A 17,711-nucleotide genomic window follows, 5' to 3' on the forward strand; every position below is an offset into this window, starting at 1 on the left:
CATTTTCTGTGTTCAAGGTTACTCTGTGAGAGCAGCTTCTTAGATCAGAAAGATTGGATTGAATCTCTTTAAAGTTAAGTGCAGTCAGTCTTCTGCTTGTGTTCACTAATGCGGAGTCATGGGTTTGGAGGACACACTTAAGGAACTTGAACATCTGTGCGTTTTGTATCCGTGGGGTTTCTAGCTTGGATACCAAAGGATGGCTATATTTTCAAATTACTCCAACATTCATGGCTTCATCCAGCCTTTGCCCACTGTTATTCGCAACTGCCATGAATAAAATGGCAAGTATTCTCATACAATGTTTTCCAACTCTTATTCCTTTGCACCGATGTTAAGTTGATGAGCCCCTGACTCATAGCTTACATATCTCCCTTTTTCCAGTTGCCCAGGAGTGGTCAGTGCGACACCACCATTTGAAGGGCTTCAGTTTTCTGAGGGTCACATTTTCTCAAACTATCTCAGGCTCTTTAAACTAAGCACAGTGCTGAAAACCAGTGAGAATTTAAGGACCTTCATCTCTCTCCAAATATGAAAAGCAAACTAATAGTTTGTGCACTTAACATCATGTACACATTTCAACTTACCCGTGATTTTAGCCTTTGGAATATCAGTTCTATTTTTTTGCATGTCTTTTTGGTCATTTTTCTTTCCGTCTTCTGGATATATTCTTTAATTAAAGGTAACCTTTTATTTGAAATATAACAAGGTTCAATTTTCCTGTGTAATCCTAAATGGAATCCGTCAAATATTTGAACCATAATTTGCTGAACTGTTTAACACTTATGCTTTCCTTCCTATAAAATACACAGTGTTTTTGCAGGGACAGTTTCATAATGGAAAAAGAAATGCTCATTCCAAAGAACAAGTTGGGCCAACCCAACCTGCTTCCTTTAAGAGGCACCTCAGAATGATAGGTTAGGCAAATGCAGTAGGCGGAGGAGCTTTATCTGCAATGAACTTGACCATCGTCTCCAGCCTCTGCTGTGCAGAAGTTACAAAGGATGAGCCCTTGAGCTGTTTGAGAACTCAGAAGGTTTGAGCAGTCAGGGTAACTGGTAACTGGTTAACTGAAAGACTCTGGTGTACAAGCGAATGTCAGTCAGGATAGGCGCTTGTAGTGTCTGCCCCGGAGCTCTGTCATGGGCATTCTCCTGCTTACCCTGGCTAATAGTTTGGATGAAATGCTAGAAAAAATGTTTTCTAAAAATTTGTGAGACAAGTAGGATAGGTTATTAGGATCACATCAAAGAAGATAGAACCCACAGTGGTCAATATGATTCTATACGTTGGCTATGTTACTAGAAGCTCACTATTAGTAATTAAAATAGCTATAGTCTAGATAATGATATATGTGGACAAGGCCTAAGAAAGATTGTGCCCTCTTGTTCTCATCATTGCACACCAAGAGACACAAAAAGAGAAGGTTTCCCAGGATGAGTAGCAAAGATGCTCAGAAGACTTGAACTCTTACCTTTTTATTATTTATTTATTTATTTATTTATTTATTTATTCATTATTGATTTTTATTGATGTCTACATTTTTCTCTGCTACCCTCCTTGCCTCTCCCCTCCCCTTCAACCATCTCCTACTTGCTGACAAAGAACATTTTGATCTGACAACTATCTTTCAGTATCCCATCCCTTTCCTCTGTAAGCAAAGAGAAACACTCTGTGCAGCCAGGAGCTAGAGTTAGGAAAGCAGAACTTAATTACTGAGACTTGTGCGTAATCTAGTGAAAGAAACCAGTTATAGCACTCACGGGCACGCATAGATGGGATAGTCTGGGCCAGCAACATTGCCATTTCTTCTCTGCTCCTGGGTGTAAGATGTGGAAGATTCCATTTCCCTTCCTCACTGACATTGGGTGTGACCTTATGATTAGCTCTGGCCAATGAAGCAGGAGTAGAACTGAGAGTGTCACTTCCGACATAAAGCTTTTGATTTCTAGAGTTTGCCTTTTCAGCATTTGTTTCCTTTGGGATAAAATGAATTGAGCAGTTATGTTTATCTCTCAGAATAAGTAAGTAAGTAAGTAAATAAATAAATAAATAAATAAGTGATTTACATGCCACCCCAACTCTGTCCCTCTGACCCAGCCATATACGTATGTGGGCCTGGTAGTCTGAGTAGAGAATAACCCTTTGGTGTTTCTGTCCGTGGAAGGCTGGTATTTATTACTGAAATGCAATCTTTCTAACCCGATGGACCCAAATACCTTCAAGACAATGTGGGTCCTATAATAAGCTCTGAGCTCTTGACAGATATTGCTTTGGCATCTCACACCTTTGCAGTCCCTGTTTTTTCTTTCTTGGCTGCATTACCTTCACTCTGTAATTTAGTCCAATAGGATTTCTCCTGGTTCCAGGACATCCTGGCAAATGAGTGCTAGTAAAGAGGGGCCAAGATGATTGTCCTTATGAGCACATTTCGCTGAAACTCCACAGTATGCCAGCAATGGCACAGATTTATGGGACCTTTTCTCTTGGGAAACAGCTAATGGTTCACCCAGTAAAGATTTTATATACAGACTAATAGGCACACAGATAGACAGACAGGCACATGCACACACACATATGGAAAGGGGGACAAAGACCCAACACACACACACACACACACACACACACACAGAGAGAGAGAGAGAGAGAGAGAGAGAGAGAGAGAGAGAGAGAGAGAGAGAACTTTAGTTATAAAGACTATGAAAAGCATCAAAAAACTCAGGATCAAATCATCTTTTTGGAACATAAACTTTTTTGATTCATAACACATCTTACACAGCCTTGACTTTTATCAAGTGTTCATTCAGTCTGTCCAGGTAGACATATTGCTGCTCATAACAAAGTTTCCCAAGGAAGGCTGGTTCCTTATGTTAATTCATACCTGAGAAAAAAGCATCCTGTACGCTATCATATAACAACTGAACACTGCTAAATTTCCCGGGTGTTGGAATACTTATGAAGTAGTTCTGTCTGATGAAAAGGTTGCTGAGGTAGTAGGTGCCATGAAACAAACAAAACAGCATGTGTTCTAAGCCTGAGAGGAAATATGGCTGAGATTAAAAGGTGATCCCAATAGGGGAGAAATGGAAAGGACAAATTTTAAATTATAATTAAATACATGTACATACATATGTATATGTACAAATCCCAAGTGTTTTTTTATAGAATAATCCTTATATAATCAACAATTCATTAACTACTGTCTCATTCTTTTTGTTGTTCCCAGGAGACAAAAATCAACTGTGTGCGTCTGGCTACAAAAGGTATGTTGAGCTGTCCTTGTCTGACTATAGCTGTTCTTCAGCAATACAAGCATTGCTCCTTGTGTTCCCACAAGGGAAGTTTAAGCAACAGTCTCTAAAACTAAAGGGAAAGAATTATTGGGGGTGTCATTTGCACCAACACCATGTATCTCCAAAAAAAAATATGTTCATATCATAGAGCTTAAAGCATATTAAGAGCTCCAAATGTATTTATTGGATGGATGGATGAATGGGTGAATGGATGGATGAATGGATGGATGGATGGATAGATAGATAGATTTTACAATGAATGTAAAATATTTTAAAATTGTATTCTGTATATGTACATGTATACATCCATTGTATTTGTGTCTCCATTTGTGGGCTGTTTTTCATTAAGCTTGTCTATTAGACCTGTAGTTGAGGCTTCGTGCTTTATTCTGATGGTGCACGGCTTTCAAGTATGAGGTGATTAGTATTGGTGCCTTTAAAAGGAGGAAGCAGACACTGCATTGTTGTGTCCTTCACATTTCAACACTTAGCCCCCCAGACACGGGGGCGCCATTGTTCAGGCTCATCACTGTGTTGTCCTAATTATAATTGAATTGCCTGGCTCTTTCGATTGGTACATGTTTCTCTTTATTACTTTTTTTAAAAAAAAATCAATGAATGGTTTGTTATCATTTAACCTATTACAAGGTTGAATGGTTAGAAATCAGGCTTATCTTTTTTCTTACAGAATTGATATTTTCAACAAGAACTTCCCCCGCCAATGCTCATGAAACAAAATTGGGCTCTGTTCTCTGCTTTACTCACGGCATACACAAGTTCACACTTTACTTCCAAGGGTATAAAATTTATAAATATACTTCTACGTGTCATCATAGACATAAGAGACACAGGCAATGACTCAAGTTTATATGTGCATATATTTGAATATGCGCACATGTGTATGAACAAAGGAGTCACATACGTACAGGTAGAAGAGGAGAGACAGTGACTGAGAAAGGGGACATAAAGAGAGACATAGAGAAAGAAAGAAATGGGCGGGGTAGATAGCTAGCTATCAAAGCATGCTCCAAGGTCTCTTACAAGTTTTCTAATTTCTAAGAATTCAGCCACATATGTAGGCACCAAATGGATAGTACAAGAAGAAGATGGAACGTTGTGTCTCTTGGTGATAAGAAGTCCCTGAGCTGGCATGTCCCTAGCTTGTTCCCTCTGAGGAACTCAAATGACTCTGTGGAAAGAGATAAAACAGTCTTCTTGAGGCAGGGAGAATTGATGGCCTGCAGACAAAAGTGACACCAATCACAGACCTTGGCAGGCTTTGCCACTGAAGGAAACAGATACTATAGAAGGAAGAACACCATCAATTGGGTAGCACCTGGCTCTAGACAGAAATCAGGAAGCTTGGTGTCTGCAGCATCCCACTTAAATAGGTAGTCCAAGAGGAGAGAGAAAACTCCTTTTCAATGGTAATGCCCCATGGCTTCCCAGTGTTCTCTCTACACATGGAAGAGGCCAAGATGATTCCTCTCTCTGCTGTGGTTTCTAGGGAACACTGAGACCTTGGTCCCTTCAAAGACTCCTTTACTAGGTATGTTTTACCTGAGAACCAGGAGCATGTGACTTGAGAGGCAATGGGTACATAGAAGGACACATGGACAGTATATAAGACTGTGCTTTCCCACCGGTCTCAGGGCCATAGTCCTCAGATGTATAGAAGGCTTCTCCAAAGACAAGTTGCTCGGCAGATGGAGAATGATATTAGAATAACTAGAACAGAATGCTGTCTGTCTCTCCATGGCATAGCTGTGTCTCCTCTGTGGTGACCATAGGCTAGCTTTCTTTAGTAGCACAGCTAAAGGGTGAGTGCGTGAAATTGTAGGGATGCATGAATGAATGTGGGAATCCCTAGCTGATTAAACCCAGACAATGCTTTTAGGGGCATTTCCAGCATCTTCATTCTGTTTCTGTAGTACATTGAGATTCAACAGGTTTTTTTTTTTTTCCCAGAGACGCCATTACCACATGGGAGGAGGGTAGAGAACTACCTAACACAGAATCCTGTCATTGCCCAGGGAGCCATCCCTTATCAATACAGCCTTAGAGGAAAAGGATTCTTGAGAAATACAACAGGAGGGTTAAGGGAAGGAGATTCATGCTGGGTCTATTCCCTATCAGTCACAGCACTTGGAATATCCTAGGGTCAATCAAAACCAAATGCTGCCTGAGTACACATATCACCCATAAGGCACTGAAATGAGAACCATACATGACTCCTCTTATTCCTTTTCTACTATGTATGTGAAATTTCTTTTTGGTGGAATTTTGCTGTAAATATTTTTTTCAGTGGGAGTGGGGACTTGATCCTGGGCATTCCCCAGGAATCTGGCAATTATAAAGTCCCAGAAAGATGTCATCACTGTCTCTTTAAGTATCACAACCCTTCAGCCATTTTGGTAACCTTCCTTGGGGTTCTGCTGACAGGCATTCCATATCTGGAGGGAAATCACATGCCAGATACAGGCCAGCACTCTGGTGATAAAGTAACTTGCTGCTGTCTTGTTCATGACCTTGGGTTCTCTAGCTATTTTCCATGGTCATCCGTATGAATCCCATAGAGCCAGACAATTATCATGTATTTCAGCCATAACTACTTATTTGGGGTCATTCTGAATTGACCCTAAAACCATTACCTGCTACATTATATACTCAGTAGCTCTAATTTGTGTCTCGCTGTGATCTCTAGAAGCAGAGCCCAAGGCGAGAATTTAGAGGCATGTTCTAGTGCCCTATTCAGGGAGGGCTCTCAAAAGAAATCTGTAATCCATAAAAAAAGAATGGAATGGGATGAGCAAGAATCTTTTCCAGGCGGGTCAAACTAAAATAGATCTACAGTGAATACAGATGTCTCTGAAGACCCAAGTCTTCATCAGAGTTTGGCTCCTTCTACCACGGTCTCTCAGGTAGTTATAGAGTAAGTAACAAAGGTGAATCTTAGACGAGACTTGGGAGAAAGTTCTGGTTGTAAGCTCTTAGTCACATCCTGATGCTACACCAGCCTGAAATGAGTAACTGGGTGCAAATCAAAAGTCTCTTTCTGCTGCCTCTAACTTCAGCAAGACTCCTGGACACATTATACCATCATGTTGAGGGGCAGCACAATGCTACTAGAGTTGTTTCAAGCATGAGAGATTCGATTCCAGAACATTCCAAATTCCTTTGCAGAGCACAGTCCAGTCCTGGTAATAGACCTCCTCAGCGCTGCAGAGAGAAGTACAGCAAGAACATTTAAATAAACATTGCTCTTGTTTGGAAACAAAAAAAAAATTAGACTTTGAAAGGAAGGCCATAGAAAACCAAGGTACAAAGATGATCAATTTAAATTTGGTTTCTTACTATTTTTAAAAGACACAAGAAGTAAAAGAGACACTGCAGAATCATTAGACAGAGCTGATCTTTGGAAGCTTGGGGATGGGGTCAACTTGAGCAGCGTATGGGAAATGAAAGCTTCACATGCTCAAAAGCAGTGTTGCAGAAGAAGGGGTGGAAAGAATGTAAGAGCTGAAGGATGGGGAGAAGAGCTGTGACACGCAATCTGGGCAAGAGACAGTCGTTACAATCAGGAAACCACAGCGACTGTGTGTGCTTTCACTGGGTCTACACAGGAATGGACCCGTCAAGAATCAGGCATGGATGGAGGAGCATGGTGGGTAGCTAACTCTCACTGCAGGACTGTTTGTTGTTACTGATAAGTTAAGGGGAAGGAGGGATATTGCCTTTAATTGTGTAGCCCCTTGTGACCCACCAGACTCCAATGGACAGTTCCAATCCTATGAACACACACATGGCCCTGATAAAACTAAATGGGTCATAAAAACAACCCGAATGGCATGAAGCCTGGAAGGGAACTCGTTGGAGAAGGGAGTTGAAATGCGAGGGGGATAAGAAAGGATTAGGTAAGGGAGTAATCAGAATATATTTCTTCACTTGTATGAAATAGTCGAAGGACTAACTTAGTTTTAAGTGGATTTGGGCTTTCCTAGGGAGCATGTGGGAACTTTGAATGAGGTACTTAGAACTCAGAGGTGCTGAAGTTCAAATAAGAGATAAAACGTGGAAGGTGCATCAGCCTCAGTGGTAGAAGACAATCCCAGCTGTCACTGCCGAAGGAGATGTCCAAACAGCTGAGTGCATGCCCTTCAGGCTGGGGCAGAGGAGGCCAGGTGGAAAACAGTCTGCTCATGCTACTCCCTTACAGAACTCTACCGGATGCTTCCACTGTCTGCATCTGATGGGTCTTTGTGTACCCTTCGGAGCTTTGCTACTTTGTATCAGCATGCTGGTCCCTACCAGTCTTTCCTGCATTGTGTGACCCCTGTTTGCTCTTCATCCTCATCCAGGCTTCTCCCCTCTTATCCACTGCATGCCAGAATATAGTCTTTGTTCAATTATTTTTTAGAATTACCTTTGATTGATTGACTGATTGATTGATTGATTGACTCTTGTGGTTTGTAGTGTGGGGCTAATATGTGTCACAGAACCCATATGGTGATCAGAGGACTACTTGAAGAAGCTCTCCATCTAACACGTGGATTTTGGGAATAAAACTCAAGTTGTTTTAGCCTAATAACAAATAGTCAAAGGACAAAGCAAGCTACTTTATCCACTGAGTCTTCTTAGTTTTTTTAAGCACAACTTATTTCTTTATGGGAGGAGTACCATGTGCATGATACATGTGTGAGAGTCAGAGAACAGCTTAGAAGGCCAGATCTCAAATCCCTTTCACCTTTTGTTTGAGACACGGCCTCTCATTGGCTTGGAAGCTTTTCATATAGGCCAGGCTAGCTTTCCCACAATTATCTAATGGTCTACCTATGTGCATCTTCCACATCAGCATCACTGGGATGACATGTGCACAGCACTGGACATAGCTTTTTATAATAGATTATAGTGATCTGATATCAGGACTTCCTGCTTGCAGGGCATGAACATTACCAATTGTGCTGTCTCTGGAGCTTCTCATTTAACTCTTGAACTTACTTGAAGTTGCTCCCAACCTCAGGGCCTTTGTTTATCATGAGCAACCATATGTATCTGACCACCATATGTATCAGCTTAGCATATAGACATCTTTTAAGTTGCAGCTTGAATCTTACTTGATAGAGAGACCATCCTGTCCACCAAAGCAATATACATTCCCAGCATTCCCACTTTGATTGTGATTTGTGATGTGCAGGTACAACCTGCACACATGCATGCCCTTGTCTGTATGTCTAATATTTACCATCCTCACGGATGCCAAGTGACAGACATGTCTGTTTTGATGATCACGGTGTCCCCAGATCCTAGCACACATTGATGTTCAACAATATTTGTTGAACAAATACGAGGATACTTTTTCTGATCAGTGGACAGATAGATGGATAGATGTTTCTGTGAATGAATGGATCAATAGGCAGCTGATCCTAGATTATTAATTTTATTATTTAGCTTATCAATGGGTAGAGGAATCCTAGGTTATTATTTTTTTCTTGCCTTCTTTTTCTAAGTGTAAAACTGTTTATCAGGACTATACTCTCAGAAGATAAAAGTAAGGTAAAACAGAGGAAAAAATTGTGTGATCTACACTCCTCACTAACAAAACAGCAGGCCATTCTCTTCTTGTGGTTCACATAGACAAGAATTTTACAACTCCCTCGGGGAGCTCTTTTTACTTTGGACACTCCAGTTGCCAGGAGTTCCTTGACCCTTCATTGGAAAGAGTCCTGTGCATTAGGTTCTTCTAATTCCTGCTGATCAATCCTAGAGGTCACATAATAATCTTGTCTTCCTTTCTCCTTTTAGAAATAAAATAACTTCCTCTGACCTGTCCTCCTGATCTCTTGCACAAATAGGGTCAAGAGGAAACACAGTTGCTGGTCTTCTGGCACTGGGCTGTAGCCACACTAGCCCACTGGCAGGCAGTAGCAGCCCCACCGTTGTCCCCAGCCTTGAGGAGAATGCAGCTGGCTTCACAGACTCCTGCTGGGTGCGCAGGAGTGGCAGTTAGAAAAATCAGCTTTGATTTGATTTGCAAACTGAGCCGAGTCATTGAGACAAAATAAATCCGGAAACCCATAAAGCCATTTGCAGAGTTGCTTTGCAAAAGACAGCCACAGTTTTAATCTAGTAAACACTCTAATGATCCCATTAAAGCAGCCCCCTTTGGAGTAGGTGCTGAGAGTGAAGCCTCAGAATAATGAAGCATGAGACACGGGGCCAGTGGCACCAACAGCTCTGTCTTGTCCATTAAGGATGGACTAAACCCATTGTCCAACAACAACAGGCAAGAGGCATGGACAATGGCCTTTTGTAAATGTGCCATCTTTTGGCAAGTCTGAGCCTGAAGTGAGCCATTTTACCCAGCGTTTCTCTCTCCTCTCTCCATAATGGATCCTCATTCCTACAGGAATTGACAGGGACAATCAATAGCCCTTCTTTAAAGAGATGCCCTCATTTTGCAGATGCTACGACTGGGGACAGGAGGATGATGTGTTCATGGCTTCCTTATCCACAGAAAAACAGGCCACGTGCGATACAACAATCCAAGAGCGATGTAAAAATTGTCTTCTCTATGTAGGAAACTGCCAGCCGCACTGGTCCGATTCTACTTGCAAGGTTTTCTTGCACATCCTGGAGAGTTTGCTTGAAATCATGAGTCTCAGACACCTGGCTTCAAATCCTTTTTCCAAGTTTAGTTGCTTGGCCTGGGACAAGTCACTTACCATCTCTGAGGCTAGTGCATCACTTTAAAAGCGGGTATCATTAACTCTTTCTGTCACTCACCCAAGCGTATGATAGATTAGACAAGGAGCTTCCACCCTTCCTTTGACTGTACAGGTCTTTATAGATCTTGGATCTCTGCAGAAGGCCATAGCCTACACCCTAGACATTTCACATGCGATTTTATCCTTCCGCCATGTGTCAGAGGGACTCAGATTAGATTCAAGGTGGAGAAGCTGAAAGTGTACAGAGATGATGCTGCCCTTTGCACCATCTAAAGATCATTTGCTTAGATAAAAACCTCACCCAGACATTTTACATATACACGTGTACATATCCACGTCCAGGCACTGTTCTCTCTGCCAAACCCGCTTGGCAGTCTCAGAAGAGACCCAAGGACATAGCACGTCCAAGCCTAGCTATGGTAGCTGAACAGGGACATAATGAAATATCTATTGTGAGAGAAAAACCATAGTCCAGTGAGAAAATCCTGACTGTTGTCCAGTCTTTTGAACTCTTTCAAACTGTGGGAAAGGGAGCTGGAAGCGTGAGTTTGGAGGGTTGAGACACAGTGCTGCTGTTCTTCCCTAGCTGAGACTAAGGGATGAATATTCTGGGCTTGGAGTTGTATAATAAAACAAAGTCCCTCTGACCTTTAACACCCCTTGTTCTGCCCTGTTTCCATCTCTACCCTAAAATGCCAACGGAATAATATAGTTTTTCTGAGGGTTGTATGAGAAGATGAAAGATTACAACATAAAGGACACCATAAGATAACCTTAAGGTCTTGAAAAATCCTAACCCTTTCTTTAATATTTTTCTTGATGCAACAGCTGGCATATATTTCTGGTCTTGTTTGGGTTTCCCGTCTTCTCCCTCTCTAGACTAGTGCAAATTGCATTCTTCCATACACACCTCCTCCGCACCCCACTCATGAAGGCTGAAGCCGGTACAACAGAGTCCAGGAAAACTAAAGTCAACAAGGACTCTTGTCCTCCGAGTACATTCCTGAAGACATGAGATACCTGGGTTGGCTTTAGCTCACATCTGTGCTTCCAAAGGACTTAGTCTCTTAAAGGGAAAATGAGACCTAGGAGGGAAGGACAGGGAAATTTGGAATAAGGTTAAAGATGCAGGTTAGAAATTAAAAGAATTTAAACCCCATTAGTGGGCTCTCAAATGGGGGGAGGGCTTCAGAAATTTAAATACCTACGTGTTCTAGTATTATGAGACTTTTCTTGGTGAGATGAGAGCTAACATCTGTTGACCTCACCAATGGCAGCTCAAAGAAATGGTGCAACACAAATTTAGCTTAAGAGTCAGCGGGATTTTTGCAGTAACCAACAGAACTAGGGGTGGCTCAAAAGCAGCTGCCTCCCGGAAAAGCCTCCCCCTAGCATGGATGATAGCTCATGAACACTGTGTCCCTGGAGCTGTCTGTGTGACGTGTGCACAGCTCTGCTGGTCAGAATCTCCTCTCCCCAGCAACTGGCACAGCTCATGTCATCTTGGAGGCGGCCCTGTGGATCTTGTTTCAGGAGCTTCCTAAGATTTATAATTTTCATTTACTCCCTGAGTGTTAACTTGCCATCCTCTAGGAGGAAACAGTCCAGGTGAGGGGGTTAGCTCCATGGCAGTCAGTCACAGGACTCTGTGTAGAGATGTGGTGCTGGGAGGTTACAATGTGTTGAAAGAACGAAGTCATGGCCTTCATCAGGTGCTAAATAAATGTTGGCCATTGTTATTATCTCCACTTGAGGAATGAACCCATGTAAGCTCAGGAGAATAAAACCTTCAGGTATCCAGGAATGCTACTCAGAGCTGACTCCGTATCACTAATGAATTTTTTTCTCTATCATAGACTGGCTAAGATATTCCATGAACCACCGGTAGGATTGCTTAGCTTCTATTCGTTAACCCTTCTCCATATCCTTTTCCTACTGATGATTGGTACGTGCGCTTTCAGGCTGTAACAGGCATTGTATCTCTTCAGGGGTATTTAAGTTAAGATCTAAAATCTGGAGTAGAAACTAAGGAGGCTTGAGGACCTCTTAGCTCTCTTCACTTCTTCACTTCCATACCAAAACTGAAAATTAGTGTGTCTTCAAGCTTGTCTTCTCTAGGGCCAGCTGTAGCCCAGTAGTATCTCTCTATACTTGACATTCATTGCTTTGGAAGAAAAAAAAGTCAGAGGCATTCCACATTCTAGCCTCCTTTTTATTTACAGGGTCTCAATTTTTTTTAAATCATGATTTCTTAAGTCTATAAATATGCCAAACAAATTCTGTGCAAAGAGATATAAATCACAAACCCTCCAGTCTTTGAAAAAATTAGGTGGTGCAGGAGAAGGAAGACCATTCCACCTCCTCTTCAAATGGGTTAGTCAGGATAGGATTAGCTTTGCTACAGTAACAAGTTATAGCCAAATCTCAGTAGCTTAAATATCTAACTTAGACATGACTAATGTTTCTACTCCATGTCCTTGATAAGAGGACATGATAGACACTAACTTCCAGGGGATTTGGTCTCTTCTGTGCATTTCAGAAGTGAAACGGTGCTGGTGAGCAGTACTTCCACTTCCGTGTATGGGTCCCACTCCTATTTCCATTTCCCTGTTCTGCTAAGATCTATAATCCACACCTTACCTCTGCTTCTCACTCACTAGAGGAGCACCTGTCTCTCCCTGGGTCCTTATACCTGCAAGCTGAGCATCACGCCGGATTACCATCCCTGGAAGGTAAAGCAAGGGGGGCCACCTCCAGGCTCTACCAGCTAAGTGAAGACTTGTGCTGCCCTCCTTAAACTCATTTTACAAGATACCTATTATTACCTTGATGGTTTGGGCAAAGAGCCTGACTTAGGAGTACCTACAATTTTCCAAGTGACATGCCTGGTAAATGAAAAATACCGAGCCAGAGTTTTCTGTACCCAGTTAGCTTTTATTGCTTGTTTATTAAGTGAAACTTCATATTGATATGTGGCCCCTTATTCTCTAGAGGTGGCGAAGTTCATCTTTGGGTTTGCACAGTATTGGATTCTAGGCCAGCAAAGGTGTTTAACTGTTCTGCATCTCAATGCCGGCATCCTCGGACTGACAACAGCAATGCCGCTTATTTCCCCGACCTAATATAAGAACCTAGCAAAATAGTGCATACCAAGGGCTCTGGGTGGTAGCCGGCTTATAATAAACACTCAGCAAATGGTAGGCATTGGCAGAGCTAACACACATATACCAATATAGCTTAAGAAGTCTAAAATGACTGTTTGCCGGGGATGCCATTGGAGCAGGAAGGGAAATTCAAAAACAACCAAAAAAAAAAAAAAAATAGTACAAGCTTTCTTGGAGTGTGTGGGCACAAAGCCAAGCTTTGAGGCGAGAGTAAAAATGAACACAGAGGATGGTATTAGGGTTAGAAAGAGGGTTTCCAAGTCAAAGAAGTAGATACGTGAATCCTCAGAGGACGGGATGTTCAGCATACCATGTAATGGGAGTTAGGAGCAGTCCTGAGGGAAAAGGGTGCTGGGGTTGGAGAGATGTCTCAGTGGTTAAACACGACTGCTGTTCTCTTACTGAGTCCCAGCACTCACATCAGGCCACTCACAACTGCTTTCAACTCCAGAACCAAGGGGTTTCTGATGCCTCTGACCCCAAATGTTCCTAAACTGGTGAACACATACTCCCCACATAAGCGTGTAGTGAAAATAATAAAAATAAATACTTAAAAAGAGAAGTACTATGCATTGCCACTCAGCACGAAATATAGCCCATGATTCTCATTCTCCTCTCCCTCCCTCGCTCCCTCCCTCTCTCTCTCTCTCTCTCTCTTTCTCTCTCCCCTCTCTCTCTCCCTCTCTCCCCTCTCTCTCTCCCTCTCTTCCCCCTCTCTCTCTTTCTCCAGTGAGAATTATGGCTGGGAATATGGCTGGGAATGCTTAAGCAGACTCCTTTTTCAGGAGGGTCCTCTAGCTGCAGCCTCAACAGGGGATGGGGTAGATGAACTGAGGTAGGAACTAGGCTGCAGCGAGAACACTTAAGATGTGTCTGAAGGAGGCCGTGTAGGAGTATGAGTCTTGTACTCCCTCAGCCATTTGTTTCTTCTTCTGACTTGTGAGGTCAACAGTACCTTGTCTCACCTGCCTCATAGGGCCTGGAGGAAAACAGACTAATAGAAAATCACCACATAGAACAGGGGTTAGCAAACTTTCCTATAAAAGACAAGGTAGTGAATATCTTCAATTTTGTAGGCCTCAAGGTCTTTCTCCTACCTATCGGCTTTGTCAGCACAGCACAAAAGCAATTGTAGAAATACATAGGAGGACATTTGTCTTAAAATAAAACTCTGAGAATGAAAAGTTCTAATGTAAATAATTTTCATACATGTTGTAGTTTCACCTCCTTCCTGGGACAAAACACTCTGGCCCAAAGCAAGCTGGGGCAGGAGTTTGTTTCAGCTTATTAGTTATAGTCCACCACTGTGGAAAGCCGAAGCAGGAGCTTGAAGCAGAAACCACAGAAGAACACTGTTTGCTTGCAGGCTCACAGGCTCACGCTCAGCTGGCATTCTGGTACAGCCCAGAACCACCTGCCCTAGAGAGCGATGCTTACCCCAGAGGGCGGAGCCCTTCTGCATCTATCACAGCCAAGACAAACCTCAGAGAGATGCTCACAGGCTGTTCAAACCTGAACAAGCACTCAACTCAGATTCCCTTCTCTGATGCCTCTAGGTTATGACACTTTGGCAGTTAAAGCTAATTAGTACAGCATAGTGCAAAATATTAGTCATATTTTTCCTGATCCACTGAAAAATCTCAGAGCCATTCATTCTTGCCATATACCCACCCAGGAAATAGCATAGGTACCAGACTTGGGTCACAAGCGCACCACTGACTTAGAAAGTGCTTTCGAATGGACAAAGCTTCATGTCTTTCAGAACAGAGAGTTATGATCACTACTACATGGGCAGTTTTATAGCTGCCAATGGGCTGTTGGTCAAGGTTGCCTCTTGTATTATCTTGGAAATAATGTATTTTTTGTTTATCACTTCTTATTATCACTCTCAACATTTTGAATAAAGAGCTTGTGCAGTTTTGCTGATAAATGACCGGGGAACCTTGTAGACTGTGACTGAGGGTGTAACACTTGCTGGGATTTTTGTGTCACTTTCTGTAGACACTTGAATGGATGGGGACATTAAAGTTAGGCAAACCGGGCTTTGAATGCAGCATCTGCTAGTTACTATTTTTGTAACCTTGACCAAGTTGTAAAATTTTTTGAGTCACCACTTCCTCATTAATTTATTCATTTACCTGACAAATATTCATTGAGTACCTACTATGTGCCAGGTGCAGTAGAGGGCTACAGAAACATATTAATCAGTGAGACACATTACCTACCTTCAAGCAGACTCCAGAATGAAGGAGAAAGCATCCGTTCACAGTTCACAATATGGGGCGGTTGCTGCAATGAAAAAGGAAGGGACTAGGAGGAAGTTACGGGAAGACAAGGGAGGCACATCTGCTCCAAATGCAGGACCCTCGAGGGAAGAGCCAAGCTGATTCCTCAAAGGTTAGCAGCTGTCTGCCAGGGGAAGAGGCAGGAGGAAATAGATGCCAGACGAGTGGCTGGCCCAGGCATGGTCTAGAGACAAGACAGCAGGGGCTGTTCATCATGGGAATGTGTTGACAGCCGGGCAGAGGGTAGGGTGATGGGAGTGGGGAGGGATGAGCATGGTCCGGAAAACTGGAAACTCATCGCCAATAGTCTGTGAGCTGTACTGAGGGGTTCACCTGTGAAGACAGTGAAGAAAATGATTCTGCACTCAAAGGGTCGGGGCTCAGTAGGAGGGGAGGAAGAGCAGAAGCCCGAGCCCATCTGAAGCTGTTGAAATGATTCAAGTGCAGTTTAGGACGGCTGGAGAAAGAGGGACTGGCGCTGGAGGAAGAGGGGATCTTGGCGAGTTTCCCTGGAGCAAAATCAGGAAGAGCAGGCGACCAGTGACAAATGGGAAGTCATGTTAAAAAAGGTGGGGGGGAGGGGTAGAAGGTGATGACCTTACTAATAGGGATGAGGGTAGTCACCCAGGTTTCTCCACAGAGAAGCTGTGTGGGTGGAGGCACCATTTGCAAAGACTAGAAAAACTGGGGGAGATGCCCTTTGGCTGGAGAAGTGACAGGTTCATTTGTACTACCACCGACCTTTCCAGTTGTCCTATTTCTTAGGAACACTGGATGTGAGGTACTTGGCCGAGTACCTGACATATCATGCGTGCTTGATAAATGGTGACTCTTACTCTTTTGTCATTTAAAAAAAAAATCTATTTCAGGCCCCTGTTTTGGTTAAAGCGTGATGTTCTTTTGTTGTTTAGTACGAGCTCTTCAGAGCCAGAAGAATTACAGTCTTGCTCATTGTACCACATGTGTTCATGTGTGTTTCTTTCTCTCCTTCTCTTCTGCATGCTGCCTGGGGATTGGCTTCCTTGTGGTCAGCACCAATGGGCAGCGCCCAGGTGACCCCGGGGACTCCACTCTGCCTCCTCACCACAGGTGATCACCATAGCCCTGGGCAGGAGGGAGGGAATGGCCCAGGGCCCATGCTCCATGGTTTCTCCAGCCAGGTGCACCAGAGTTAAGTTGGCAGTTCCTTCACCATATCTTCCACCCACCTACCTGCCCGTCCACCCTTTTATCCACCCAACCACCACCATTCTGTTCTCTCCACCTACCTATTCATACAGCCCCCTGTCCACCCTTTCACTCCTTCTACCTACTGTGTACCAGGCATTGTTCTAAGTACTGAGGAAGACAATAACAAGCAAAAAGGACAAGTTCTGATGCCTTAGCTGGTTGATGAAAAGATTGCACCAGTAAACGTGCAGTTCTCACTAATGCTAAGGAGAGGTGCATGTGATATTTAACACACACACACACACACACACACACCTGGAACTAAGGAAGTGTTTCACAGGAGACTTGACAACTGAGAGCAGGAGAGAGCTAACTTAGCAGGCCATTCTTAAAGAGTGAATAGGTTTGACCACAACCTTAGCTCTACCCATGGCCCTGATATATCCTTCAGTTGTGACTGGTCCCACATTTCCTTTCTGTTAGTAAGGAATAATAATACTTGCCTCTTTGGGGACACTATTGCCATTATGAACTCTACAGATTCAGATTCATCTGAAATTGCAATCTGAGACTAAATGAGATGATAAATGTCAAAGAAGCTAGAGTAGAAGTGTCCAACCTAGTGTAAGAATTTGTTTGGTTGTAAATGAGAGCCGCCTGTTTTCCTCAAACTCAGCCTAGGTAGAGTTCATTTCACATAAATACATACCATTATTCAAAAGATACAAAGCCCACCCATCACAAGCCAACGCCCATTGAGAACATGGAAAAGACAGATAGCCTGCTAACCACCCCTGTCCTTCCTCTGAAGGACAGAATCCCCTTCTGACAAATGGAAAGCTTCCTGAGACATTTCACATATTTACCCACCATCTTTATTAAAGGTCTTGCATGTCCCAATCATTGACTGCTCTGCAAATAGTGCTCAGAAAGAGTGTAATAGGCAAGGATGACACCTGCCCTTTCATCGGCTCCACCCCCTTTCCAAACCCAGATACATCACTGACCCTGTGATGGGGATTCCGGTGCAGACTGTACATTGAGAAGTGTGCTCAGACAGGAGATAGATACAGG

The 17,711-nt window shown here is 43.0% G+C and overlaps 1 protein-coding gene across 1 annotated transcript in view; it reads left to right on the forward strand.

Annotated features, from left to right (window-relative positions):
- Ptprt (protein tyrosine phosphatase receptor type T) overlaps positions 1-17,711 on the forward strand; it is a 784,117-nt gene that overhangs the window by 584,785 nt on the left and 181,621 nt on the right. Inside the window, exon 13 of the mRNA XM_042055120.1 lies at positions 3,227-3,263. Within this exon, the coding sequence (XP_041911054.1) occupies positions 3,227-3,263 (37 nt within the window). The remainder of the gene's footprint in view (positions 1-3,226; positions 3,264-17,711) is intronic.

The sequence above is a fragment of the Arvicola amphibius genome, chromosome 5 (assembly GCF_903992535.2).
Source record: "Arvicola amphibius chromosome 5, mArvAmp1.2, whole genome shotgun sequence".
Lineage (NCBI taxonomy): Eukaryota > Metazoa > Chordata > Mammalia > Rodentia > Cricetidae > Arvicola > Arvicola amphibius.